The sequence below is a fragment of the Gallus gallus genome, chromosome 7 (genome assembly GCF_016699485.2).
Source record: "Gallus gallus isolate bGalGal1 chromosome 7, bGalGal1.mat.broiler.GRCg7b, whole genome shotgun sequence".
NCBI classification, from domain to species: Eukaryota; Metazoa; Chordata; class Aves; order Galliformes; family Phasianidae; genus Gallus; species Gallus gallus.
In genome coordinates this window covers 12707555-12734685 of record NC_052538.1, presented here as the reverse complement: position 1 = coordinate 12734685, position 27131 = coordinate 12707555, and the positions used below count along the sequence as shown (strand labels likewise).

General features: G+C 39.1%; 1 protein-coding gene across 1 annotated transcript in view; it reads left to right on the top strand.

The window, feature by feature from the left end:
- The window catches only part of PARD3B (par-3 family cell polarity regulator beta), a 368137-nt gene that overhangs the window by 12510 nt on the left and 328496 nt on the right, over positions 1 to 27131 (top strand). Inside the window, exon 2 of the mRNA XM_015289524.4 lies at positions 4614 to 4715. Coding sequence (XP_015145010.3) covers positions 4614 to 4715 — 102 coding nt within the window. The remainder of the gene's footprint in view (positions 1 to 4613; positions 4716 to 27131) is intronic.

Here is a 27131-nt window from a genome sequence, read left to right as displayed (position 1 = left end):
TGCTGTCTGTAGGTGTATTGAATGCTTTGAGCTAAAGAATATTAGTTGAGAAACGAAAATCTGTTTGCATTTCTTATTTACATTCGTACAGATTGTCTTTAATTCAAAGCCTGGCATACCATGCACTTCAGTTTCAGCTGGGGCTATTTTGTCATAGTTCTTACAGCTGCAGTCTTTGTGGACCTCTTTTTCTAAATGTATATATCCAAAGGGCTTTGTCTGTTTTTGTTTTGCATGCTCGTTCTTCACTGGAATACACTTCATAAACGTTCGATGTTGGAGTGCAGTGGAAGGATGTGGGTTATGTGATCCCTCAGCCCTGTAACGTTGTCTTTACACTATATTGTATTTGGTAATGTTCAGACAGTGGGACGTACTTAGTAATTAGTTCTTATTCAGATTCACTATCAAATCAGAATGCTCTTTGAAGGGTTCCAAATCAGAATTTGACTGATTATCTGTTGGTTTTTGGGAACTCCGTAGTCATGTTCCCATGGAACAGAAACCTCACCTGTGGCACGAGTGGTGAAGGGGCCCAGCTGCTGGCAGGTGGCTGAAGTGCTCTCTGAGTAGCGGATGCATCAGGCTTGGTTGGGGGTGCTTGTGGGACATAAACAGGTGACTGCTGGGAGCTGCTCTAAGTTTGAGGCTGCCACCATACCCATCTCATTTGTAGTCAGATGCGCCTGTTGTGATTTGTGAGAGTTGGGTTCTTAGTGTTACTTGGCTATGGATGCTGCTGCATCACCTAGCCTATCCTGATCATAGAAATCATTGGCTACTTATGTGCTGGGATGTAATAGATCACATGGCAATATATGTACAATATAAAATGATTAAATGGTAGAACATTCTCTCTCTCTCTTTCTCTTTCTCATTGGCATTAACTGCAAATGTCCCCTTCATGAGGAAGTATATTGTGATCACAAGTTCTTAATCTCTATTTTAATGCTGTCCAAATGGCAGAAAGCACCATAGCCGCACTCCATTGTTTGCCTTCAGACTTTGACCTGATATTCATTCTATTTCTGTGGTTGTGGAACAGCTCTGTGTGACTTCCATTTTTTATACCTCCTTTTTCATGCTGTGTTTGGCTGGAATCAAATTGCTCTAGTGAAGCGGTAATGTAGAGGTGCTTCTAAAATACCAGCCTGAGAACTAACTGTGGGAGGAGCCTTACTGACTCATTCTTTTACTCCTACATTTTTGCAGTATGTCCGATCTTTTTCATATTCAAATTAAAAAACTTCAGGTTAGAGATGGTATTCTGCTGAAGACAAGTAACAGCACCAAAGTGAGGAACCGCGAGATCAGTAGGTGGTGTTCTTTTATTGATGGGCCAGCACGGATGTGCTTAAACTTGTTACTATTCTCTCACTCATTAAAACTGAGGTATGCTCTATAAGCATCAACGTTTGTAAAGTAAGTTGCTTAGTTCTCAGAAAAGTAGGCACTTTCCTACCTCAATGCATGGGTGTGGGAAAGAGATCTAGATGGTCCTCCCAAGCTTTCGATATATTTAATGTTTCTATCTGTGTATTTAAATAATAAGGCAAATGGGAGTATCTTAGAATTGGTCTTCCACTTGAATGTTTACTCTTGACTGAAACAAACGCACAGAAGAATTCTTGAATTTATTTTAGACGTGAGCACTGAAGGCGCTATGTATGGTGACAACAGCTCAGTTTGGATTCTGTGACAACACGAACATTAAATCCACTTCTTAAATTTATGTCACTTCTGCCTACATTGTAAGTGTGCATTCATGTGACCTGGCTTTAATTTATCTTTGGGTAAATATTTGCATAGTAATTCCTGAAGTGTTCTCCCACATATAAAGGAAATGATGATGAACAGCTTTTAAGTGGCTTGATGTTGAACATAGACATGACTTGCAGCCTAAAGGTAAAATGCACATTACTGTAACTGTTTAATATTCATTTAGGAAGTGCTGGTATGCATTATAGCAGGTAACTTGTTCATGTTTTTCCTTTAAATATTTAGATGATGTTTCTGTTGCATACATTAATTTAAATCTTGTATGGAGGCTATATGCAGTGTAGTAAGGTTCCTTCCCATTCATGTCATTGGGAGCGTATAGGAGCAGATATACAGCAGATATGTGGACTTGAAGCCAATTGCCTTCTTAGTAGCTGATTTCTTCGTCCTCCCCACTTTAGGCAGAGCATATATACACTGAGTACTGAAGTTATGGAAGGCAGTGCAAAGCAGGTATGAGATGTGAAAAAACTTTGCATTTGCAGAAGAAATGTGTGTATGCACTGTGTAATAAACTGTTCACTGATTGCCCTTTCCTGTGGAAGAAAGGGCCCTCTGTGTGTGCAGAACATTTGTGATCAAAGCTGGTTAATGAGATAAGCTTAAGGTCTGGTTTTGTTGGCACCGGGAACTTAGGTCATCATTTTGATTTATTAATCTGGACAGTGTTCTGGGGGACTACGCACTGTACTCTGGCTTTGAAGTCTCTTTGGACTGGGTGAGCAGTTGTGCTGCTCAGAGGAATTATGTCTGTAACTGCAGAGAGGCTGTGTGCTAACTTGCTCCACCGAGGCTAGCCAGAAGCATTTACTCTTTGCTTCATCAAACTCCATAACGATAACCTCTCTGCCTTCTCTAGTAGCTGTTTTCTCACTTTCAGGGATGAAGTGCTGGCTAAGTTTATAGAAGTACTGATGTGGAACCGGGTTGTGAAGGGCAGGTGGGCAGTGCTGCTTTCTGGTGGCTGCTGTCACTGGCAGGCCCTGAGCCCAAAGAGCTGAGGTGGCTGCATGTGGTGTCTGGGTCGGTGTGCGAGGGAAGCAGCACCTAGCTGGGAAGTGCACTTCTGCAAAAGGAATCGCATGCATCTTGTTCTGTTTTAGTTCCTGTGTTCTGAAGTGATTTGTTGTTCCTTTCCACTAAAGTGCCTCCTGAAACTGCACTTGCTCCAACATTGGTGAGGAGTGACGTCTCCTGCTCTCGCAGACTGATCTAGACTTCACTTTCTCTTCATGTGGCCTTTAACAAAAGTACTAAATTGCTGTATTTGTTGTGGCCCACAGTAAAAGGAAGATTGGGATTTCATTAAGCTCGATGGAATTTAGGGTGGCCCTTTGTCTTGAGCTTGTTTCCTGCCAACTTGCTGCATTCTACTAGGACAATGCAGCTTTTACACTTCTTTTTTTCCTTTGTTTCTCTTTCAAAGACACATCTGGGTTGGTACAGCCACAGAATCACAAATAGAAGCAAACACTGAAAATGAAACGTTCCAATCAGCTCTTTGTTTTTTTGTTTTTTTTTTTTTCTTTCACATCAGCTCTATTCTGTGTATGGGACTCTTAAATGGCATAATAGTTACAACAGGTTCTAATGTATTTTCAGGCAAAAATAAGACTCACTCCTTTTAGTTAGACAAACTTCTGTGGCTAACAAGTATGCTGGTTCAGCATTAATATCTGAACACCTTTTGTGACTGCATTAGTTAAAAGGTTCAGGAGGAAAGTCTGCAGCTGTTGATGCATTCTGGTTTGAGAGAAACTTCTAGCATTGTGGGGTTTATTGGTAGGGGCAAGTGACACTCTTTCACAGGGTTTGAGCATGAAGTAAAGTGTTGGATTTGAGTTAACCTGCTTGCTTGCCGCACAGAGATGCATTTCCTCTCTACCTTTTGATCTTAAGAATTTTGTGGGTATAGAAAAATAGTTAAACCACGAGCTTAAAAATAGAGCATTGAGTTGCTATAGTTGATTGTGTCATCACTTTGCAGAGATGAGAACGTGCTATTAAAACCTAGAGTTTTGAATGCCTGATACCTAGAATAAAAGAAACCCTCAAAATATCTTGCTGCTTCACAAATAGGTGGTTTCAGTGCAGAATGCAATAACTGTAGTGTTAAGGGTAAATTTCAGATAAAATAGGGATGTTCTGTGTATTTTGTTAGGTGGCTGTCATCCAGCCACACGAATACCTAACCCTCCAACTAGCACGGGGGGTAAAAGGGTTGTGGGTTAGCCCTGGTAGGTGGCTGAGCCCCACACAGCCACTCTCTCATTCCCCCTGGTGGGATGGTGAAGAGGAGTGGAGAGGTAGAAGTGAGAAAGCTTCTGCTTTGAGATAAGAGGAACAGACAAAGCAAAAGCTGTGCACGTGGCTGCTGTGCCACGTGCCCTTGCTTTCTCTTTCTTTCCCTCAGCATTTTTTTGCTGAGCACCATGGCTTGTGCCATGGAACATCCCTTCACTCCACTGGGGTTGGCTGTCCTGACCAATCCCTTCCCAGTGCCCTGTGCACCCCCATCCCTCACTGACAGGTCAGCATAAGCAGCTGAAGAGAGCTTGACGCTGTGTAAGCACTGTTCAATAGCTAAGAATTTAACTTAAAAATCCATGTGTAAGGCAATGTAAATGTCCATTCTACAACTTTTTTTTTTTTGTATAGTATTTTATAGGTAGTCTTATATCTGCAGTTTTCATTTTCTCTTTTTTCAGTAATTTTCAATTTTCAGAGAAGCTCCATGCATGTTGGTGGCAAGGAGGTGGGATACAGAGCTGCTTTGTTGGATGGCAATAAAACCTTGTGAGGTTAGGCTGAGGAAACTTGTTTTTCTCTTACAGGATCCAACTTACTGGGTGAATATTCACCACCTGGAGTATACAGATGGAGGAATCCTGGACCCTGATGATGTGCTGGCAGACGTTGTGGAAGACAAAGATAAGGTAGAGCGTGAATGAAAATACTACCTTTGCTTTTTTTTGCTGTGTCTTTTCAAATAACTAATGCTGCATTCCAATTTCTTGGCTCTGTGGCAAATGAGATGTGTGTTGAATATTCTTAAATGAAACACATCTGCCTGTAGGTGTTGTAGCTCTCCAATCTGGAGACTGGAGATGGAAAGCATGAAAAGCATGACCGTAGCCATGAAGATAATCAGAGGAGCCTGGCAGTTGATGTAGAACTTAAAACTTTTTCAAGCTGTTCTGTGTTTCTTCTTGTTGTACGAAAACATTGGTGCAGGAATGGGAGTTTTACATGACATCTTTTTTTTTTTTTATGCCACTTAAAATGTCTTTGATCTCCTTCTCTGCTTAGAATGAAGTTTTTTTTTTTTTTTCAAGAGTCATCCAAATGTCTTGGTTGAGTGTGTGACAAAATAAATGGACAAATCCTATGATGACAATAACAGCTGTCCCAAATGCGTTGCATTTCAGGAGGAGTTTCTGTGATTTGTTACTGAAAATTTAAGTAGACTGATTATTAATCTCACAAGCTATGAGTCTGTAACACTGAATTCAAATGGAACAGGTGTCCTGCCTAGGAAAAGGAATAGACGCAAACAACTCCCTTTTAATGTTTTTATAATTATCAGAAAAAATTAGCTTGAGAAGCTGGTGACTTATTTCAGCATAGAGGGGGATGAATATAATTTATAATACTTATCTGTTTTGTTGTATAAAATCAGGGGGAACAAATGTCTAGTGACTTGAAACTGAAGATCTAAATGTGGTATATGTTTATAGCTTCAAATAAATAGCTTTGCCATGTGCTTGGTGAGCTCAAAAACAATTCTGCAGACAAATGCTAGTTCTGCATGCTGTTGGTTGTTCAATGATTTAATAAAAGGTGCATCATTTTGGTTACAGTCAATAGGATACAGTTTCTCAGTACCTTAGACAATTGTTTAAGAGGTACTTCAGTGACACTTAACGAGCATTTCTTAAAAGTAGTGAAGCTGTGGTGGTGGTGTTTTTTATGTCCAATTAGTATTTCTTGTTTGATCATATTTATTGAAAGTGTGCTTAAAACATACAGCCTTCTTTCTAGTGATGTTTGGAGGCTAATGACTGCTTTCTGAGGATTAACACTGCTATATAAGGCATAAGACTTCATACAATCAAATAATCAGAGTTAAGGGAAATGGCTTACTGGTGTCATCAGTCAATAAAAAAAAAATAACACATCTACCCAGGATTTCCTCTATTTGAAATATGGACACACATTCATGCAAATGTGAGCAGTAGTTTGCAGGATATTTGATACATCATCCAATTTTAAACTTGTTCTGTACTATACCTCTCAATGGGAATCACTATGGCTGAGAATGTGTTGCTGATGAAATTTCTAGTTCACGTTACAGGTTCTTGCATGTTCTGTTATAGAAGTGCCAGGTGGGATTCTGTGGTTTTGAGGCTGCGTTATGGGAGGAGCCTAGTAAAGTGGGACGTTATTCACTGGAGCACTCGGAGATGGTTTAGGAATACAGCAAAATTCTTGATTACCCTTCCTGTGATGCCTCAATTACACACGGTACACACAAGGAGGAAAAGTGCAGGTGTGAGTTGAGATGATGCTTTGTGGCTGTTGTCTTTTCTTATGAAGGCCTTGTTGAACTGGTGATATGTAAGACTTGCTGAACAGCAGCAGCTGCAGTGACATATATATGTTTTTAAACTAGAGGAGAAGCATGTAATCACAGAACCAGACTGCTGGTTGAGGGGTCAAAATATTATTTTGAGTGGAATTGGGCCATGGCACCTCCAGAGTATTGGAGCTATTGACATACTACATGCTTACAGGTTTCTGTATGATCTCATAAAGAAGAACGAGCCCTATAGAAGGGCTACAAATATATATTTTTAATAGTTTTATTGTGTCCCATTAACCTTTGAGCCTTAGCCTATTCCGGCTGAGTGTATTGGCTAGGGGACCTTTGAGCTTTGCAAAAAATGAGTGGAGGTATTGAGATCTAACAGAACCGATATCTAATTTGATGTGTAAAGGCCCTGAATAGGTGAAATGATCCTTGGTTGGTATATTTGTGTGCTGATTCCCTTTGTTGAGGGCTGTCTGTAGAGGTGATAAATGAATGGGCCGCAGCTTTGTTGCTCTCTTGTCCTTGTCATCCTTTCCTGTGTATCCAAGGCACTAATGCAGTCTCGCAAAATCAGTCATTCTATACATAAAATAAGCATTAACTTAACCTCTGTGCCTTTAAACAAAATTGTTTGGCATTGCTGCCCATCAAGCTCTTTTGTAATGCCAGAGTAAACTAACTGGTTCATTTTCTTTGAGCATTAATCTGCTCTAGATCATGGTTTGATGGCAGTAAATTAACAAGGTTTTTGCAAAGCAAAATGCACTTGCTAATCTATTGGAATTCTTTCACTGTAGCAACAAAACAGGGAGCGAGGGAGAGCTGTCAGATGTAATTTCTTTTGAGTTTCACAGGCTCTTGACAGTCCTTACCAACAGGCGGGTGAGGAGGCATGGCTACTGGCAGGGGGAGCAGCCAAGTTCTGCCATGGGTTGGTGCTGACGGGGGCCGTGGAGGGCAGGGTGATGGGCTCTGGGTGCCTGTGGCTTTGTTGGGAAGGAGCTCTTCCTGTCTTTCTCTTGATCTTACAATTAATTAATTAAAAGCTGGATAGTAGGCAGCACTGTATATGGAATTAATAGCGGCTAGCTGCCTGGCTGTGCATGCTAGAGCAGGTAACGTCTATGTGCATATAAAGCAAGCCTAATTTAGTATTACATGTGAGTGATTGGGCAGTTCTTTATGGCAAGAGCTGTTCTTGCTGTCACTATTGTAGCAATAATGCATGACCTGAATGGGGTGTCAAAGCAAGCCTTGAATAGTTGTAAAATAATTTTGTTTTCACTGGGTTGGCTAGCCAAGTGGTTTGTGTCCTGGTTGCTCTGAATGATACATTAACTCAAAAAATCTAATTTTGTCTTTTGAATTAAAAAAGAGGCTGTTTAAATTATCTGGTTTTAGTGAGCTGAAGCTGTAAATGGGATCCTTTTTTTGTATGTTATTTAAACAGATCTCTCACTTGAAATGACTTTATTTGAGGAAAAAAATGCCACAGGAAAAGTTCTGTTGTACCAGAAGCAAAGACCAAACATTTCCCTGGGTATCACTGTGTACAGTTTGGTACATCTGAACTGTATAAAAATAATGTGCTCATCTACATTTCCCTCCATTTTATATGGAGTCATATTTTCAAATGTGCATAAACACAAAAAAGGACATAGTGAAGCTATGTGTTAATAAGCTAAAACTTGCTTAGTTTATAGGAGAAGAGTTTAAATTACTGATAACTTCCAAGAGCAGAACAGTCTCACTCTCTATATAAAAACTCTATTTTTCCTATGAAGTTTTCTGTCTAACTTGTCAAGAGCAGTTCACATCTTGATGGGACTAAAGTCAAATAAAACAGGCTTTCTGGTATGCTGCAATCAGCAGAGCCCTTCTGAAGTGGGATGCAGCGGTCCTGTGTCAACTGTTCATTTGCTTTACCTTGGCAAGGCTCCCCATGTAAACATGAGTAACGCTGACAGAAGTGCAGTACTACAGTATCTGCCAATCAGCCAGCAAAGCTGGTGAGCTTATGCAGGAGGACACTGTTCTGTGCTCAGTGCTGCTGGCAGAAGATCTCTGCTAGTCAGCCTTGAGGGTGTTGCAGTAGGTCTGGCCTCCCCATGGCCTCGTTTGTTAGCAAGTCCATTGCCTTGTTTGTTTTTTTAAGGGGTTGAAGAAAAAGGGTATATGATGATGTTGATTAGTATTGTGCTGATACTAAAATAACTAGTGTGCAATGTAGTCTTGGAGGATGCTTAGTCACTTCTTAACCCTTACTTTAGCCAGGGTTGTTTGCGAGTGGCTCTAGTCTCAGTGAAGAGTTGAAAGCATGATCATGTTGTGGATGGAGCTCGGTTTGGAGAGGTTGCTTCAGCAAAACTACAGAAAGCCTGGCTTCAGAATGTAGACTTCCAGGGTAGGTGTAACTGTACAAAGGAAATGTCTCTTCAAGCACCTGACACACGTGTTTTCTTGTAGCAGCTTCTGGACTTGCTGTTGTTTCCAGGTAGGTTAGTCACGAACCGCTTGGTGGTTGCCTTGTTTGCACTGCATTCGTTCTGTGAACCGAGCAGGATTCCGCAGAGCTGCCAAGTCGTCCTTCCAGCTGGAAGGCGATGGTGTGCTTGAGTTGAGGGTGAGAAGTTTCTTTCAGTTAAGTTATGTGGAGGTGATTCCACTTTTGGACTGTTTTTTCTTCCTTCCAACCATCATTTTCTTTAAATGGAGAAGGAAGTCAGAACTGAAGTAACTTTTATGTAAGCAATGGAGGTGTGGCTGGAGAGTACCTAAGGTGATGAAGGAAACGATTTTTACAAGCAGGTTGATAAATGGCAAAATGAAGTAAAAATAAAAAGGCAAGGAGACGGGAGTACCTCAATTGTGCTAAAATAAAATACAATACCAACGGGCTGTGGAATTCTGAGGGAACAGTTCTCAGCAGGGAGCTACTGCACTGCTGCCTTGAAAACTCCCCTGTAAGGCGGTGGCAAGGGCCTTGATGTTGGCTTAGTCGTTAGCTTCCAGTGGGTCAGCACAGTATGAAAATGCGAGGCTTCACCCATCATTTTCTGGTGTGGTTTGATACTCAAATATTTGTTCCATACCAATTATGCGTACTTAACAGAGCAATTTCATTCGGGCTCCAGTCCTCTGTGTAATTGAGCTGTCTAGTATTTTCTCTTGGGTTTTGTACCTTTCTGATAACTGGAATGCAGAATGAAGAATAAGAAACTCCAGTGTGTTGTACGGCAGTATATTACACTCGTACAGAGAAAAACAAGGCAAGCTGTGTAAGATTTTGTTACAGCTGAGAGCTTCTAGCTGTTGAAGCGAATGCTGCGGTGCCTTTATGCAGGCTGCTGTAGTGTTATTCACATCGCTATGTTATTCAGCTTCCCTGGAGAGGCTGTGGGTGGGTTTTTTTTGTTGTTAGTTTAATGTCCTTTGGTGTTAAGGGTAAGTATGTAGGATATATGTCTGGTAGCACAGAAGGCAACTTAAGGATGGTAGTTTCTTATAATGAAGAGGTGGCGTTTTAAGTGTGAAGTTGATGCAGGCTGGTCCATATTGGTGTTACAGTTCAAATGCTATCTTTCATAAAATCTGCACACCTTTTTGCTGCTCCTGAACAAAGTTTCTGATATGTGGTGTGCATTTTTATGACATTTAGTTTTTAACACCGGGACCAAGTGATTGTTATAGTATATGTGCTTTCATGGGCTGCTAAGCTGGTTGCAGCAACTAAACCCTGCAGACCTGAGATACTTAGTACTGCTGGTGGAGATCTCGCTGTGCTCCCGTGAGTCTGAATGCCGTGCTGGAGGGAACCGCGGTTCAGGGGCAGTCAGACCCTGTGCTCATCAGTTCCTTGGTGCTAATAGGGTAAGATAGGGCTTAGTGCATTAAAACCTTAGGGTGTTTTAAGGTAAGGAAAAATAATGTTGCAGAACTTCAGCAAAGCTGGCATGTAAGGGCTGTTGTACTTCTGGGTTTGGTTTTAATGTTGATTTAAAGTGTACTTTTCAGGCTGTGTAGTAACTGCCAGAATATTTGTCGGTACTCGATGATTACTGCTTCTGATTTTTGCTTTTGTATCTTATGGTTTCAGTAACAACATCCTATAGATATGCAAGTCTTAACATTTGGTTAACAAAAAGGATAGCTAGTAGTTCATTCTTCTGTCAAACCCTAGGTTGGTAGAAATTGAAGTAGATCTAACTTTATTCTAAGTAGTGTAATTACAACCTCCAAAAGTGTGATTATGTGCTTAGCTTTGGAGCATTCAGAGCATTCTGTTTCTTCCTTGTAAAATATTTTGTAGTAAGATTTTCCAGTTATCATTTTCCATAGTCAGTTACTGGGATATGAAATTATTACTGTTGATGGTAATAATAGGACAGTATTGGTTTTATGCCATTTTGAGCCACTGAGATAAAATACCTGCTTGGTAACTCTTGTGCAGTAATGATGTGAGCCACCGCATACCTACATATGTATAAAGGTATTTTGGTAGGAGTTAGTCTGATTATTTCTGAAACGGGATCTGAGCTGTGAGTACCAGAGGGAGGAGAAAAAAAATCACCGTCATTAGCACTTACTAAGCAACACGTTATTTTGGTAATGCGGGTTTTTAGAATACAGATTACGAAGCTTTGCATTTTTATGACGTTTGTTTTTAATTTCTTGCTGCAGAGGTGCCATGCATTATTCAAGATGATAAAATGCTCCTGAAATCCAAATCACTTGGTTTTGCTGATGAGGATTTCAAGCTGTGTAATTACAGAACTGTATCCACATAGGTTGGAAGTTCAGAACTCCTTAGTGTAATCATCAAAATAACCATTTTTAAGTGTAATATTACGTTGTGTGCAATTATGCTATCATGTATTCCTGGTTAGTGGAAGCATCCTTGTAGTAAACTTCAGGCCTAGCAATGTGCTTCAAGGTAAGGTCGTTGCTTTAAGAACAGATACCTGGTCAAACATTGCTTAGCTTATTAAAGAGGATTCAGTTTTACAGACTTAGAGCCGCAACACAGTGCCTGTATGCATAAATTAACCTCCTGTTTGTCCTATAAAATCATGAGCTTTTACATATTTAGTGCTGCACAATATCATTTTTTCTTGACATAAATATTGTCATGGAATGCATTACAAGAGTGACTTCTTTCAGCCATACCTACTTAAAAAGTACAAGTGTGGTTATGAAGGTCCTTACCAGATGGGCTCCAGTACATTTTTCTTCTACAGTGTAGTTCCTGAACAGTGAAATCCATTTCATAAAATTTCTTTAATTGCAAAATGTTAAATGTAACAGTGGATCGATGGCACAAATAGGATTCCTGTTAGTTTTGGATTACAGTTGTCTGAATGCCAGGAAAGGAATTCTGGAGTCAGTACCCTTTGTTTCTAAGATGCATGCAAACTGGACATGTGTGCTTTTTGAATTTGATTTTTCTACTGATCTTATTATCTGATTTGTATTTTGGCAGTTAAAAATGATATTTAAAAGCAAAACAGCAGGAAGAATGTTTTGTACCTGGATCACGCTTGTGTTTTAGTCAGAATTTGGCTGTAATGCAGTTCTTTCTCTCAACCTTTTGTGATCTGGGCACTGATTATTGTAGCTCACTGGAAAGACAACTGAAGGAACTTAAACTGGTTTTAAGTTGCATGTTTTTACCACTGTGTGTTGTCTGCAGTGGTTTCATACTAGCTGAGCTTCCTATTTCGGAAGATTTTATGTTTGGATGTATTCACAGATATAAAACTGCAGTAATCTCTGCCTATGCTTGTATTGCAGAGGTATTTCAGGGAAGGCATCTACTTGTGTATCTGATGGAATGTGCAGTAGTAAAAACAGGTGGCAGGGAATAGCAAGCACAGTAGCAGAGGGTATTATTATTATTATTATTTATTCTATTCTTGTTTTAGAACTAAGGAAGTTGATGTATGTATACAAGGATTGCTCCAAAAGTAATGCATCCTGTTTTATTGTGTTGGCCCACAGCATCAGAGATGGTTGTTGGTGGCATGGCAGTAGGGGTGAACTCTCCAACCAATATTCCATTGCATGTTGCTGCGGTGTGACAAATGGCAGCAGAGGAGCAGTCTGACAGAATGGTGTCTGACATGGAAGTGTGGATGAAGCAAAGTGGTGGAATTGAATTCCTTCTTATGGAAAAAAATGGCACACGTTGACATTCGTTGATGGTTGCTAAACGTTTCTGGAGATCAAACAGTGGATGTGAGCATAGTGCGGCAGTGGGTGGTGTGTTTTGGCAGTGGTGATAGTGGGTCATCTCAGCTGGTGCAGATTTTCATAAGCACAACATGCAGGCTCTTGTTCATCAGTGGTGAAAACACATAGCTAATGATGGTGATTATGTTGAAAAATAGCACTTTGTAGCTGAGAATTTGCTCTATCAAATTGTGTTATTGTGCTCTTTGAATCTGTTGTAACTTTCATGGAAATAAAAATGAGGCATTACTTTTGGAATGACCTATATACTATGGTTTGGTTGGAGGCTTCATTTATGGATGCTTTTTCTATTACATCTTGATGAAAAGGGAACTGAAAACAAGCGATGGTCAAAATTTAGGGTGGAAATGTACGGAGGACTGGTCAGTGAGATGTGCGGATGTGTTATGTGGCTTACCAGAGCAGTGTGAAAATAGTACATGGCTTTATACCACTGTTTTTGCAGAGTTGTACTTCTTCATGTGGTATGTGGTTTCTTACTAGTTAAAAGGATGTAGTTCTAAATTGTGCCTTTTTTGTTACTGTCCTCCTTTTTAAAAAAAAATCAATCTCATATGTCTTATTTAAAAAAAAAAAGAACCAACTTTTTGATTATTTCAAGTTCTGCTCTTATGATTATTTAGCAGGCTCTAGTAATTATGGTAATTAGTGTGGTTAGAAGAAAAAATACACTTTTTCCAGTGCATTTTTAACTTTAAGGTATAATTCTCAAGAGGATAATAAAATACACTATGGTAGATCTTGCAATCAAGTTAATGCAATCAAGTTGCTAATCATTTTTTTTGGAAGAACCTCCATTAGAGAAGATGAAGACTTGCTCTTTTACTGAAGAAATGTCTTCATTTACTGCTGATTGAGGTTCTAAGCTTAAACTGCTAGGTTTAGCTTGACCCAGGTCCTATTAGCAGTACATCAAGTTCTGATTGCTTGCCTTCCTGGGACTACACAGGCATGGCTGACTGATAAGAAATCAAAGAAGTGGATTTCAGAGTACTGAGATTTTCCTGATTTTAATGTTTTATAACTTCAAAATGTGAGGAGTCTTTCATATGGTGCTAATGCGGTTCATATTAGCACTTCTGAAAAGTTTTTCCCAGATGGCATGTTACTTAGATCGTTTAATGCTCAGTCTTTAAGGAAGGTTTCCCAATCTTTCTTTTATATCTTAATATCTACCCTATAAAAATCAAAGCTATAAGTAAAAACTATATGATCAGGAGGTTCCCATAGCCTGGTACAGAATAACGATAATGAGATGAGCAAACAATGCAGCAACAGGATGCTCTGCTGCACCTTTGTGGCATTGAAGCCAAACTGCTGGATTAGGTATGAAATACATTATGGGAAGAACTTTGATGGCACGGCGTGATAGATTTAGTTTTGAGATAGAACAGATCTATATTCAGTTAAAACTACCTGCTGACTTATTAATAATCCTTGCATGGAACTGAAGTTCTTGCTTTTGCCCCTCAAAATTGTGATGAGTAATGAAGTGATGATTGGATTTTTTTTTTCTTTTTCTTTTTTGGTTTGTTTTTGTTCTAAAACCTAGCTGATCTTTAAGATTGCATAATTTCTTCCTCAAAATCAGCTCTGTGTTGCTTGACATGAGTAGAGTAGAAAGTTTTCTTTTATAAGCTTATTTTAAAAAAGAAAATTTGGCATCCTTTTATTTCTACTTTCACACTTACTTTTCAGCATAGTCCATAGATAACTGCTTCTTCTCCTGCTCTGATTTTGCAATGTACTGTATGTTGTTGGTTCTTTTAATCTCTATTTGTATGTTTTATTGAAATACAGAAAAATGGGAGGTGTTTCCCTGTCTTACGCTTTCATCCACAAAAGCAATATGTATTAGTGGAAAAATGACACTATCAATCATGATGAGGAGTATCATCCTTGACGTGCCCTTTCCTTTTGCTCCTGATCTTGAACTCAGAGCACTGAATTGCTTATGCTAAGAATTATACTGAGTGGACCTCTGAGCACAGTGTCTAAACCTCTTCTGTGTTGTATAAACCCAACTTGAAATCTCTTGAACCTTCCTTGTATTTCATATTAGAAGTAGTTAGCATTTGTTTTTCTCTCCCTTCCCTTGCCATCATTTTTTAGAAGCTTGTTCCAAAATGGCTGACCTACCTCCCACTTTTCTGCAGAAGCTTGATTGACTGGCAAACAGGTATTTAGCTGGCAGGCAGGTATTTAAGCCAGCACCGATCCAAGCATGGTTGCATCTGTTGCAATTTGAAGTAGTTTTTCAATTTACCGCTGTTCACTAACTGCATGTGTTAATTCTGCCAATGATGTTTTCCATATCTTCCGTATTACGTTAATACCTCTTTGTCCTTCCAGGAGATCCTTCAGCCTAATCACACCAGGTTTACATTTGTTTCATTTTGCAACTATATCAACGTGGTGGTTGACTAATGCATCAAATAGATGTTTGTGTTCATCTTTCCCAATCTCTGTGCTTCCGATCTGTAGCAAAAACTCCTTTAGGCCACATGCATGGTTGTGAAGGCATTAATATAAAGATGCACCTAGCTCCTGCCAAGTATTCTTAGCACCTTTGGAGTTGAAGCTTATGTAGATGTCAGCCATTGGTTGGCATGGCCATGTGAGACCGAAGTCTGGGGAGCAGGAGAAAGGGCACGCTTTGGTTCCTAGGCAGGATATGGAAATATTTCAGTGAGTTTTCTTCTGTGTAATGGAATAGCCTTGGATTTCATATGAAAGATGCAACATACTGTTTGAGTCGTTTAGCAAATTATTTTAAATGAAGGACTTCATACCAATTTAATTTAAATACTTTAATTATTATAATTATTTATTATTAAATAATTTAATTCTCAGTGGGAAGCTATTCCCGTGACTTTCTTACTGCTATGCTCACAGTCAAGAGTTGTTGACAGGAGAAAGGAATCTGTTGGCTGTGAGTTCTGATAGGCCTGCTAAGAAAAGAATTTATAAGCTGTATAAAGAAGCATACAGATGACTTCTTTAGTGTCCCTGAAGGGTGTGGTATTTGTGTGTCATTACTGTTGTGTAAACCTTTGATCTTTGAGCTCAATTGCTGTAATAGCAGGTCTTACCTTTGTATATCGGGTCAGCATGGTGAGCACTTGTATGGCTTGGACAGGTTTTGTACAATACAGTGGCACTGCTATTGAATGCTGTTTTTCAGAACTGCTCTGTCAGTTCTCCAGAATAAGGGTTAATTTCTCTTGCTGCTAACTGAATAAAATAAATAAATGATTATTAACACTTGCTCAGTATGGTGGTTGGTTCTGAGAAAGTGGTTATTGCACCTGCTGCTCAGTATATGTGCTGCTCAGTGATAGGTGTTCATTCAACACTGTGCATGGTAATGAAAGTCTGTTCTTTCCCATTTGTGATTGATAGAAGAGACTGAATTCAAGACAGGTTGACTTAAGATGCCTGTGACAGCTAGCTCCCAGGAGAGAACTGCTGTGAAGTGTCCAAGGTGTCTTTGAATCCATGGAGTCAGTGGGGACACTATACCTTTGTGCAGATATGGTGCGTTGTATGCAGTGACCGTAATCTCTTTGTAATTCCAACAGGAAAAGTGTCATACTTGGTTATGCAGAGGGTTTGTTGCTTTTGAGGAAGCATCTTGCCTTGTGGATGTTTGCATGTTCGTCTTTTACTTTCTGCAGAACAGAGCCTGGCCTTGGGATGTAATGCAAATAACCCTGGCACTCCTCATTGGGTTTCTGTCAAAGCTTCTAAAAGGCTTTAGGTAATTTCAAGATGATTCTAATGCAGCTTAAAGTTCTAATCCATGCTTTGAAGTAGAGCAAATTCAAAAGGCTTCTTGTGCATGGCCATAGATTAAGTGTTTTTTTGTACTTCAAAAAAATATTATATTGAATATTCAGATTGATTGAATTACTGGCGGTGATGGAAAACAGAGCCCTTTGGTTATCCAGAAGCAGAGTGCAGCAGTTTGTAATTATGGATTGAACAACCTGGCATGGAAAGGTGGAAATAATACTAACATTCCACAGGCGTAATCACAGCTTGATTACTGCCTTGGAAATGCTTATAAAAGAGGGCTTGGAGTATCATTTCAGCAAACAACGTGGAACATAGGTCAAATTTAAATGAGGCAGGTGACCAGCAGTGTTGAACTTTGGCTACGCTTCAAAACAAGTGCCTGAGACCCAAAGGCAACTCTTGTAATAAGCAACGGAATGTTAATAATGTTTGCTTCATACCAAAAATATTTTTTCTTTTTGAGCAGCGTATGACTTTTCCTTTTGCTCTTTGAAGACGCTTCCTTCCTTTGTCCCATATATCCCTTCCTATGACTCTTTAGAGCAGGGGTAAGGCTTTGGGGATAACATGTTTGTGTATTCATAGGTTACCCTGATTTTTTTTTTTTCCTTTATGATGATGCATCTTAGGACAGTTACTATGTCCCTCTTATTTTTGCTCTGAGTACATGTGTTGATGGCGTGTTTTCTCTATTTTCTCCACCTCACTCCAAATCAATTATCAGAGTATGTTTGATCTGTATTATGAAGCAATCTGACAAAGTGCAAAATCTTGCTTTTTTTTTTTCTCTTAAACTGACAAAAATATTAATAGCAAATTATTTCTTTACAAGTGCTGGGACATTTGAAGATATGCCAGCTTTCTGTGTCGTAGTGTTAAATACTTAAGCGTAAGCATTCACTTGATGGCAATTCGAGTAACATCATAGCTAAAATTCTTTTGAGCCTTGTGTATTATGCTTCTAGTTCAAAAACTCAGGGTGGAAAAACAAATTGATTTGAAGAGTCTTGCAATTAATCAAATACATCAAATACGATGTTTCAATCAGCCTTGTGGGCTGGGTAGCTCATCTGTTCCTACCTAACAAGTAGTGCTGCTAAATGACGGTTTAGGTTTCAGGGTAGATGTTGGGACTTTTATTGTTATTTCCTGTCTCATCTAGATAGAGGCAATCAACAAGCCCTATTTCCTGAAAGTAAAAATACTGCAGAAGGCTTGGTCTTCATCTCCTTGAATGTAAAACTATGTGGAAGTGATTATGGTGCAGCATAAAGGATTGTGCAACTATGTTGATTAGCCATGCCACTTCAGAGTTCAGAAAATCTGATGATTGGCCACATACAGGAGAGGGAGAGCTGATAATTGCAGCATTTGGAACACCAGCTTTTCCTCATTAAAACAAATGTGGCTATGAATAATTCTATAATTTTGGGGTGTTAACACGTATTATAAGAGCTGGAAATAGAGATTGTAGAGATTGTCTGAAAAGAATATCCTTGTTCTGTGTTATTTAATTGATCAACAGCTGTTTCAGAAAGTAAAAGAATTGTATGTAGCGATCAGTAGGCACTGGGAGAATTATATCAAAGGGTTCAGAATGATTGGGATCACTGTAAACATGAGATGTAAGATGTTTGTGGGTTGCATGCTTGTCTGCTTTAATTAACTATCTTCTCTCAGTAGAAGAGGAGGGCTTGGAAGCTAATTTACAGGTGTTGTAGCAGACTTACTTCATTGCAGATGAAAGGAGGTGAGGATGACAGTGCCCTGCATAGTGGTAAACAAAAGCAGGGCACCTCTTTTGGTCCTAGTTATAATCCTCTGTCCCCATATAGGAACGTATCCCATGAAACTCTTGACAATTCATGTGGTGATTTTTGTGGCTTATATACTTTAAAAGTAAAAATTTAGTTAAGGGAGGAATATAGTTCCTTTTAAAATGAAAGCACATGAATACGTACTTCCAACTGTCCCTCTTTCCATGGCTGTTTCATTAGTAATGCTGGCCACTCTATTAAGGATGGCTGAGAAAAAAGGCATTTCAAATTTCTTCCAGTCATGTAACATAGAAGAGAGAGTAACAGGCAGCATATGAAGTGTCTTAATCTTGTGTTAACATTTGATTGAATAGTAAACAGTGGGTGTTATTGAGACTTTAGTACATGGCTTTTCCCCCAGCTTGTTCCAACTCTATAACAAAACTAAAAATAATAACAATAATAATAACAAACCGAAAACAAACAAACAAAAAAAACCCCACTGTGCCAGAATTGTATTATCAACACATTGTAAGCACTGCCATACTTACCTAATGAATGTATTCTGCAGCACTATTTCTAATAGTGGTAAACAATGACATCATTTTAATAGAAGACACGTTACTGACTGTGGTCTAAAACAGAGGTTAGAGGCGATGAACTGTTAATTTCTAATATTGTTATGAAAATGCAAACATTGAGAAGCAAAAACACTAATTTTTGTTGTTGTTGTTGTTGTTTGGGATATGAGAAGAGGCATCTCATCCTTCTGTGATCTACGTGTGCTCTTGCTTCTTGTCCCTAGTTGCCAGGACTGCAGGTGCTATGCTTCCCACAGGACCCACCCTCCATTCCTTCCTTATAACGTACCTTGCTTCTTATCTGAAGTGGTTACGTAAGATCTTTTGAAATAGCTGGCATGTTTGAAACTCTGCCAATGAATAAAATCAGCTGGTCATGTGCCTAAACTTTTAGAAGAAAACTCAATGAAACAACCCAAATCCCTTGTCCCAAGCAGTAGAATCTTGTTGGAAATTTGCATCTGTGCAAATAATTGGTTTTACTGCTTGGGTTCACGGTAATTACATTGCTAGGCTACTTCATTCATTCACCTTGAAACTACAGAGTGAGAATTTTGAGGGAATTGTGTTCTTAATTTTAAGTTAGCTAATGTTTCATTTGTAGCAAAATCCTTTCACCTGTGAAGCTAGTAGGCTTCATTTAAAATTGGTTGTCTTGGTTGGAGTTCTCAGACTGACCTATGGCTTCAGATGGACCACTTCTTTATAACATCATGTTTAGGCAATTGACGAATGAGTGTGTGTTTTTAAAATTCAAAGCAAGGTGTTGTTGGGCTTCGGTTTTTATCTGTGGAGTGTTTTGTGTAATTTATGGGAAAGTTAAGTGTTTCTTTCAGGTTATTTAGGGCATCAAGATTGGTCTACATTTAAGTGGAGTTGTGATCTGTAACTGCAGTAGCTTTTGCTTTGATGTGTGCAATTTTAAGTAGCTAAACAACATAGCTTTAATAAAGGAATAAAGCTTTTTGAGTACACTTACCTGGAGTAAGCCAGTTTCAAGCAAGTGATTTTGTTACCATGACCACTTACGTGTGTAGTATTCCCAACTGGCAAAAATCTGGAGATGGAAGGAGCCTATGGATAAATGAGGAGTTGGTTTGCACAGCAGCTTCTGCTAGAGCTAAGCCAGTTTATTACATCCATCCCAGCTCCTCCTGGTGTTCCGTTGGTCTCATTCAATTTTTTGTCCTCATCTTGGTTGGAACATCATTGGCTGATCCTCATGTCTGCCAAACAGGTGGTGGAGTACTGACTGACAAATGCACATCTTTGATAGATGCATAGTCTGTGAAAGTGCGTGGAGAACGTAAATGGAAACCAGCTCTACTATGTGAGGTCTGCAAAATCAAAACCTGCAGTGTAATAAAATAGGACACAAAATAGGATGTTCTTTGCTGTTGATAGCTTCTCTGGAACTTTTGAGAATTTTGCAAGAGCTGTTGGAGATGTTAGAAAGATGTTTTAGAGATGGAAGAAGGAGTAGGCAATCCTTGACCTTTTTAAAACAGCAAAACAAAAGGAGGAAACAAACAAAAACAGAAAGTAACCAGACTAACAAACAAGCATAGTGGATGGGCCATCCTTACAGTGGCTGGGCTTTTTTGTTGGTGGGACCTGGAGATGAATTTAATTTTCAGGACTTGGTCTGGCCTTCTCTTGAACTCATGGGAACTTCCATGGTTGGTGTTCTGTGGCGGGGATTTCTGCAGTTTAACTCAACTTGGTCACCTCCCTTTCATTCCGAAGCTGCCTTGGGCTGGTTTTGCTTTAATGTCTGTGGTTTTAGAGCTCTTGCTGTTTAGTGGAGGAAAAAAAAAAACATTGTTGAAAAACACCAAACACCCGAAAGCCAAGATCACTATTGCATTATGTAATGGATGGTAGTGCTTGCTTAGTTGACCTAGAGAAGAATAATTTGCAGATTTTTATTAGATTTGATGTGTTCCTTCTCTGTATCACAATCGTATAACCTCGAGAGCTTGCTTTTCTTTGCAATTTTGTTTGTTTGTTTAACATTGCAAATACCTTGCATTTTCCATTTTATGGTTAGGATAAGGGTATGGCAGTAGCCTTTGTCTTTGTACTGCAGAAACAAATGTTGACCAAAAGTATAAGAATCTGTATTTCCTGGCTCATTTCGAGCTTATTATTATATAAGTAGGTATGGGTCTGAATCCACTGAAGTTGCTTCTTGTTTCTGGTTTAGATGGTCCTTATGCTACCAGCTTAACTACCAGTGTGGAGAGGCAGTAGTTTTTCTTTGACTGATCCATTACTGTTGCTAAATCTCATGTTGTGCTTTCAGAAAACATCCCATGTTTCTAAATAAGCAAGCCATATTCCTTATCCCTGTTCATTTTTTTTTTTATCATCTTAATTTCATTGTTTCCAGCTGCTGTCTTGCCAGGAAAAAAAAGCTACAGGATATATGGTTGGATGAACATATTGCAGACAAGACAATTTCTTTACTGAAGTCTAACACAAAGTCTGAAGCTCTGTCAGAGTGGCAACAACCGTTTATCCAAGATTGCCAAGTTTTACAGGAGATTGATTTATTTTGGCAGAGTATTGGAGCACATACAGAACATCTTAAACAATTGTTTTGCATTTCTCAACTGACAGATTTATTAAGCCTCATCACCTGTGCTTTATGGAAGAAGGTAAGTGTAGAGCTGAATGAATTGCAAGAGGCAGGCAGTATTTGAAAATGGCCACAACCAGTTCAAAAGTGTTTGCGACATTAAAGTTTACTGTGTGTGAAGGTGAGCTACAAATCTAGCTGCAGTGCTGTCAGTATTGTCTGTGTTTTGTGACTGCTCTCCTGCAGCAGCTCTTTGTCATGCCAGCCCTCTTCCATTATGCACAGGGTCACTGTTGATAGTAACTTGAGGCTCTGGGTTTGTATTTTGTTACCAAGTGCTAAATGAGAACTATCCGCTGCATCTCTGATAGGGGGTGTAGTTCTTCATCTGTTTTTCTTGCTGGTGGTACCTATCAGAGATTTGATTTTGATGTTGGGAAACTTGGTGCTGTGACTGGTACATGCTCAAGAAGTCGGAGCAGGTATGAACACTGGATATTAATTGTATTTAATGGCCAGCCTACCAGCCTTGTGAATCAGTGAGCAAAATGTGCTCACTGTAGGCCAAGCAGTACACCCTATGGGAGTAGAGAAGGTGGGAATAGCTTACAGCAGCTGCAGCAGCCCAGCTGCTGGCCATCAGGTCGGTCCGTCGCCCAAAGCGTGGCGGTGCAAGGGCTGGTGAAATCCCACTACTTGCCCCCTTCAGTCCGTTTCACTGTTGGCAATAATGTATCATTACTTGTGGCAAAGTCCCGGTGCTGTATCAGAAAGGTCTCATACAATACAGTGTATCCACAGAGAGACCTTGGTGAAAGAAGGCTTCAAAACCGAGATAAGAGGCAGGATAATATTCAGCGCGCTGAATGCACAGATGTTTTAAACAATTAAGCATTTTCAAGTGAAGAAAGAAAAACTCTTTGGAGTCATTTAGCACTTCTTATTCGTTTTGAGTTATTTCTAATATTCTGTTAGTTTGCTCGTGTTGAGGAATTTGTAACAAACCTACTTATAGCAGGTCTAAGAGACACCTGTTTTACCTGAATAGAAAAAGCAATTTTTTGTACAATTAGATATTGATCTGTTCTTCTCTTTGTGAATTTCCATTTAATAGTTTGTTACTGCATTTGTTAGCTTTCAGTGGCACAAAATGTAAGTAACCCCAACAGTTAAATAAACACGTTCCTTGTTTTTTAGATAGCGTGCTTTGTTTTTAACTATATTTTGTAACAAGGTGGTGTCTCTTCATTTATCTGTCTGGACGGACACTAAGGTAGAGTTACTCAGTTGCCAATGACTCGCAGTATAATTCCCTTAATTCTCCTCTGTTTGGAGTTTGTGCTGTGTAGTTCAAAGCTTCTGCTTCAGGAAAGAATGGAACTGAATAAACAGAATGAAGGGAGCCTTTTAAATGACATGAGTAGAACGTGCTTGCATTTGCAGCAAACAGTATAAGCCCATGTAAGGCTCTTTTCAAAAGAAATTTTTAAGGTGAACTTAGGATCTTTAGATCCCTAGATGTGATAACAGTTAAACAGTATAGGTCCTTGTCTGTCATACCTTCAGGCCATGCCCGTGGATTATTTGGGCGAGTATTCATGTTGTGCATTGTATCATGTGATCTTTTTCTCATACATTCTAAAGGCACCGTTTCAGAACAGACATTGATTATTAAGATCTGAGGCAAATAGTGAATTTGACAGAAATGATGCATAACCTGACTTTCAAGATTTTTAAGGGCTGTTGTAACTTAGAATGAATAAAGGCACTTGATGTGTTTCTGGTGGTAAAAATAAATGGCAGTGTTAAAGAAGGAAATTAGCTTCTATCATACAGATACATGACTGAAGAGCAGAAGTCCGATGTTCCCAGCAGTTAAAGCCTGGTAACTTCAGAGTATTAAACAGCTCATCCCCTTTGCTGGAGATTGAGGTGACTTAAAATTTTTGCTAACTGCTAAAAACATTGAGCACGTATAGTTCATGTGTAGGAAAATAGGTAGTTGAAGTAGTTAGGTCTACATGGTGTTCTCCAGATAAAAATGACAGGAAATTTTGACACTTGAAGGCTTTGGCACTACAGGAATCCCAAAGGATGAATGCATATCCTTCATGCTAGAATTCTCAAAACTGTAGTCCAACAAACCTTATTTACAAGCACTGTTTTTTGTCTTTGAACTTGATTGTCATCTCGATCCTCTTCCCCTTTTTCTTTTTCCCCGCTTAGAACAAAGACTGGGGGAAAACTCCCAGTTCTGAAGAATTGCACTCTCTATCGTTGAGTGGTTCTGAAGGTGTTCTAAAATTTTATGTCATTTGTCATTTGCTTTCTGGAAGAAGAATGGTGCTGTGGTAGGTATTGTCAGCATTGTTTGGAGGGAAACTAATTAAAAAATGAAATAGTCCTCAGTCATTTCTGTCAACACATGGTTTTGGCTCTGTTTGAAGGAGCAGCAAGATCTACACGCGTCCATTAGCTCTGATTCATTCCCTTCAGCTCTCAGGTTCCATTTTGTGTGCTGTCCATGTGGGCAGTGGAATGGCTGTTCGGTATAGGAGTGGAACAAACTGAGCTGGGTTTTACTTTGTGTTCCAAGTGTTTTCTCCTGGGTCAATCTCTTAGGGAGCCGGAGAGTGGGGGGGGCAGAAGGCAAGGAAGAGAGAATGTCGTTGTGCCTTAAGGAAATGAGTTCTTGCAGAATTCTGCATTGTCCTCCTGATAAGCACATAAGCGAACGATTTTGAGTATGTTTCTTGGTCTTCTTTAAAAGTGGAATTAAAAATGAAATAAGTGTGTGAGAAGCTAAATTTTAATTTGATATCCACTTGATAGTTCTGTACAGAACTGCTCCTGTCATTGATTTTACTTTCTAAAACACTGTTTTACAGCCTACTTAAAAATGATTTTCCTACATGTGGGAAATACTGAAGTAATTAAACACATTTGGGTTTATGCATAAATTTTCTAAAATTAACTCTCTCTTTCACACTAATCTTTCTTGTCTTTAATTGGGTTGAAATGTGTGAAAAGGAAAATGGTTTGATAGGGAACTATTTTTCAAAGAGTAGTTTAACAACTGTGCATATAAAGGAGTTGCTAGATACGCTTGGGCCAGGGAGGCGAGACCCCCTTTTTAATGAGGGGATGTATTTTTGCATCAGTTTTTGCTGCATCATTGTTAAGTAATCTTCTGCACCCTTTGCTGTTACACCTTTCATTCCAGTGGAGAAATTAAAGCGTGCTGCAGTTAGGAGCAAAATACCCTTTCATTTAAGGAATTAAAAATCCTTAATCGCAAAACTGGAATTATCACTTTACCTGTGATATGGGGACATTGGCTTGTGTGTACATTCTCCTTTTGTTTTGTTTTCCCAGCAGAGTTTGCTAACCTATTTACTAACAGCAGGGCTCACTAAACTTTTTTGATCTTTAAATGTAACAAATAAGTAAACTGATGTGTGACCCACCTGGCCAAAAAATGAGAAATCATTCTGAAATGTGTTCAAAGTTAAAAATGTGTTTCTGGGGAAGATTGTAATGTGATGAAAATAGACGTGAAAAATCCTTGGGTGTACGTCCTGCTGCAGCAGAGTGCCTGTAAAGGAATGCAATAAACAGCTGAAATATTTTGATTCTTGTGGTGACTTTCTTCTGCTTTATTTATAGCCATTTCTGACCTCCTCCTTTCTTCTCAGTGCATTGTTTCCTCTTTTGAAAATGTTTTCCTGTGCTGAGGAGGAAACTAGCTTATTTCAGGTGTAAGTGTATACATTCCCCTCTCTTTGATTGTGTTATTGCCCTAGGGAACTTTTTTTTTTTTTAACTTTTAACTCTATTATCTTTGTTTTCAAGGTATGTTTACTGAGTAATTAATTTTTTTTTTCAGTTAACTGGAGTTTATGAAGCATATCTTGGGATCAGCACTTAGTCTTTCACATACTGTAAGAGAATTGAGACACATGGTTATGCGTTTTGTATTCAACTTTGCACTTCTGAGTAAGTGATTAATCTTTCCTCTTGTCATGTCTCGTGTCACAGTAGCACTGTGTTTTCTCCCTCTGACAACCTGACACTGTTTAAACATCAGTCTAATTTTGCACATGAGCCAGTGTAAAAGAAGGCAAAAAAATCAGACCACGTGAGACGTGTCACAATAACTTATTTTCAGAAGCAGCAGGCTTGTGGATGGTACTCCTTGCTCTGTTCCATCCTGATTTCTGCTGACAGCAGGCTGTGGTGTTAAGCACATATAACAAAAATCAGGAGTATTTCAGACAACAGAGTCATGGGTGAGTACATATCTTAGTGTAAAATGAAAAGGCAAGGCTTACTAGAGGAGTGAGCTGGTGCAGCCCATACATGAGCAATTTGTGCTGCTACCTGTGCCTTTTTAAGGTAACGATCTGCTCTCTGCCACATGTTTTAGGAGTTACTGCTTCCCCAATATACTACAGTTCTTGACACGTCATAGTCATCAACTTCAGCAACTGAGTTCTCACCTTTAAAATTATGTATTAATATGCTCATTTTGTTGTCGTCGCCCCCCCCCCCCCCCATTTTTGTGTGTGTGTGTGATTTCATCAGAAGGCATTTTGAGGTCATATCTAAAATAGGTGGAAATGCTCATTTGCAGCTATCTTCTATGTCCTGCACATGAGATCTTTTATGAACTGCTTCTAACTCTCAGTCATCTTACGTGCAATTGTGTGGCACGTTCTTCCTCAGTGAAGTACCATTTCATGGAAAAATGGGAAAATATTGCCATTTTGTTTTCTTTTTTAGGCAAGCTGCACAAGAATATGAAAACAATCTTTGTGATGTTTCAAAACCATAACTTCAGTTTAATGTGCAACTGAGCATTGCTCTAATCTCAGAGACGTGTGATCTTGCTAAGAAAGGTGTCCAGCCAATACATGTAGCGTGTATGTAGTGCTGCCCTAAAGAAAGACAGTTGCAGAAATTTATCTGAATTCCTGCATCACTCTTAATGAGAACTGAAGGAAGGAAAAAGACAGAAAGCTTTTGGTAACTTTTTGTGTGGTAGACTGTTAAGTGTTGTTTTATACATTTGTATCATATTTAATGCAAACAAAACTTATTATTTCAGGTTACAGTTGGGTTGCATGCATCTCCTAGACAGTTTGTGCGGACTATGAGATTTGATGAAGTATTGTGGTTTTAACTGAGCTCTGTTCTTTTCCTCATCTCAGTGGAAAAGTTAATCTAGGTTGGAAAAGTTGGTATTTGTCACACGTTTGTTCCAGTGTTAAATGGGGCTATGTGGTCAGCTCTGCATCGGGAACAGTGTGTATTGATAAATAAATTCCTAGGAAAATCAATAGTGTTTTCCCTTGGGAGAGATTATATTATGTACATCATCAATAAGTAATTTTTCTTTTGTGTAAATCAGATGATTTAAGGATTTAGAATTAAAAATTAAGTAGCTTAGTTTGTTTTAATGTTAGTCAAAATTCTGTAGTAGTGATGTCTTTTCTTAAATGATGTTACTTGAAGAACACAGATGAGAGATTGGAATGGTGATGGAGAGTAGAAGTGAGCCTCTATTTGTTATGGGAAGATGTTCTTTTAATACCTTAATTATCAACTGTTGTGCATACAATTGTCTTATGCTTCTTCTGTTATATGTTTTATGTTTTTTCTTCTGGACAGAAGTGAAGGTGTAAGGCAAAATAACCTTGCTTTGTGTCAAATTTTAAACTTTTTGGTGATCTTTCCTCTCTAGAAAGCAGTGGGTTAAACTCTTTTCTGGTTACCCAATTTCATCAAAGGAGGGG